This window comes from Macrotis lagotis, chromosome 1, assembly GCF_037893015.1.
Source record: "Macrotis lagotis isolate mMagLag1 chromosome 1, bilby.v1.9.chrom.fasta, whole genome shotgun sequence".
NCBI lineage: Eukaryota > Metazoa > Chordata > Mammalia > Peramelemorphia > Peramelidae > Macrotis > Macrotis lagotis.
The window spans coordinates 2,907,612-2,909,364 of record NC_133658.1 but is presented as its reverse complement, the minus strand read 5'-3'; the positions used below and the strand labels follow the sequence as shown (position 1 = coordinate 2,909,364).

Genomic DNA, 1,753 nt, shown 5'->3' with positions numbered 1-1,753 from the left:
CCCGTGGCTGCCCCCTCCGCGGTGCCGGGGGGGGGGGGGGCGGGGGGGGCGCGCGACCCCGGGGGGCGGAGGCCGGGCCCAGGCGCCCCGCCCCCGCCCCGCCCGCCGCCGGCCCGGCCGCGCCTGCCGCGCGCCCGCCCCGCCCCGGCCCGCCGCGCCCGCCCCGCCCCCGGGCCCGCCCCCCGCCGGCGGCGGCCAATGGCGCGACGGCGGCCGGCGATGAGCTCAGCCCCGCGGGCCGCCATTGGCCGGCTATATTAAGAAAGCGGCCGGGGCCTTTAAATAGCGGGCGGCGGGCGCGGGCTGCGGCAGCGGCGGCGGCGGGGGCGTTGGCAGCGCCGGCCCCCCCCCCGGCCATGGCGGCCATCCGCAAGAAGCTGGTGGTGGTGGGCGACGGCGCCTGCGGCAAGACGTGCCTGCTCATCGTCTTCAGCAAGGACGAGTTCCCCGAGGTCTACGTGCCCACCGTCTTCGAGAACTACGTGGCCGACATCGAGGTGGACGGGCGCCAGGTGGAGCTGGCGCTGTGGGACACGGCCGGCCAGGAGGACTACGACCGGCTGCGGCCGCTCTCCTACCCCGACACCGACGTGGTGCTGCTGTGCTTCTCGGCCGACAGCCCCGACTCGCTGGAGAACGTGCCCGAGAAGTGGGTGCCCGAGGTGCGCCACTTCTGCCCCAGCGTGCCCATCATCCTGGTGGCCAACAAGAAGGACCTGCGCCACGACGAGCACGTGCGCGGCGAGCTGGCGCGCGCCAAGCAGGAGCCGGTGCGCACGGAGGACGGCCGCGCCATGGCGCTGCGCATCCAGGCCCACGACTACCTCGAGTGCTCGGCCAAGACCAAGGAGGGCGTGCGCGAGGTCTTCGAGACGGCCACGCGCGCCGCGCTGCAGAAGCGCCACGGCGCGCGGACGGGCTGCGCCGGCTGCTGCAAGGTGCTCTGAGCCGGGCCCCCAGGACGCGGGGGGCCGGGGACCCCCGACGCGGCCGGCGAGCCGCCCCCCAGGACGCGGGGAGGGGAGCCGGGGACCCCCCGACGCGGCCGGCGAGCCGCCCCCCAGGACGCGGGGAGGGGAGCCGGGGACCCCCCGACGCGGCCGCCGAGCCGCCCCCCAGGACGCGGGGAGGGGGAGGGCCGGGGAGACCCCCCTACGGCCCACGAGCCCCCCCCCGGACTCGGCCCGGACCTACCCCCCAGACGAGGGGGAGGGGGCGCGGAGCCCCCCCGGACTCGGCCACTTGACACACCCCGGAGGAGAAGAGACCACCGTAAGCTCGCTCCCCCTCCAGCAGCGCCCGGCCGCCCGATGGGGGGGAGGGGAGGGCCCGCCTTTGTGCGGGGCCCAGCCCGGCCCGGCCCGGCCCGGGGGAGGAGGGACAGGGAACACTATGGGGGGGCTCGTGGAGCCCTTCCTCCCAGCAGTCTGGGAGACTGCGGACTCGGGGCGCCCGGACCTCCCCGGACGCCCCCTTTTGTCGTCGTTGCATCCCCCCGCCCCCGCCCAGCCCCCCGGCGTCGGGGGGCGTTTTTTTCTTTTCCAATAAACTGCCCGTCGCCCCAGTGCCCCCGTCCGTAAAGTGTTGCCATGAGATGCCCCCAGCTTGTGCACAAAGGTTTTTTGTCCGACATTAAAGAGATCTCAGCGATTTCATCTGCTGTCCTCTGGTCTGCCATGGGGGGGGGCACAGACGGGGACACCGGGGAGCCGCCCTGGCCGACCCCGGCCCGGAGCTTCTGGCCCCGGGCCCT

At 76.0% G+C, this 1,753-nt stretch overlaps 1 protein-coding gene across 1 annotated transcript; it reads left to right on the top strand.

Moving 5' to 3' along the window:
- The first annotated feature begins 298 nt into the window (after window positions 1–298).
- RHOB (ras homolog family member B) lies at window positions 299–1,031 on the top strand. Its single transcript, XM_074194892.1, has one exon. It carries the CDS (start codon window positions 357–359, stop codon window positions 945–947), a length of 591 nt encoding a protein of 196 aa, XP_074050993.1. The 5' UTR covers window positions 299–356; the 3' UTR covers window positions 948–1,031.
- The last annotated feature ends 722 nt before the right edge of the window (window positions 1,032–1,753 follow it).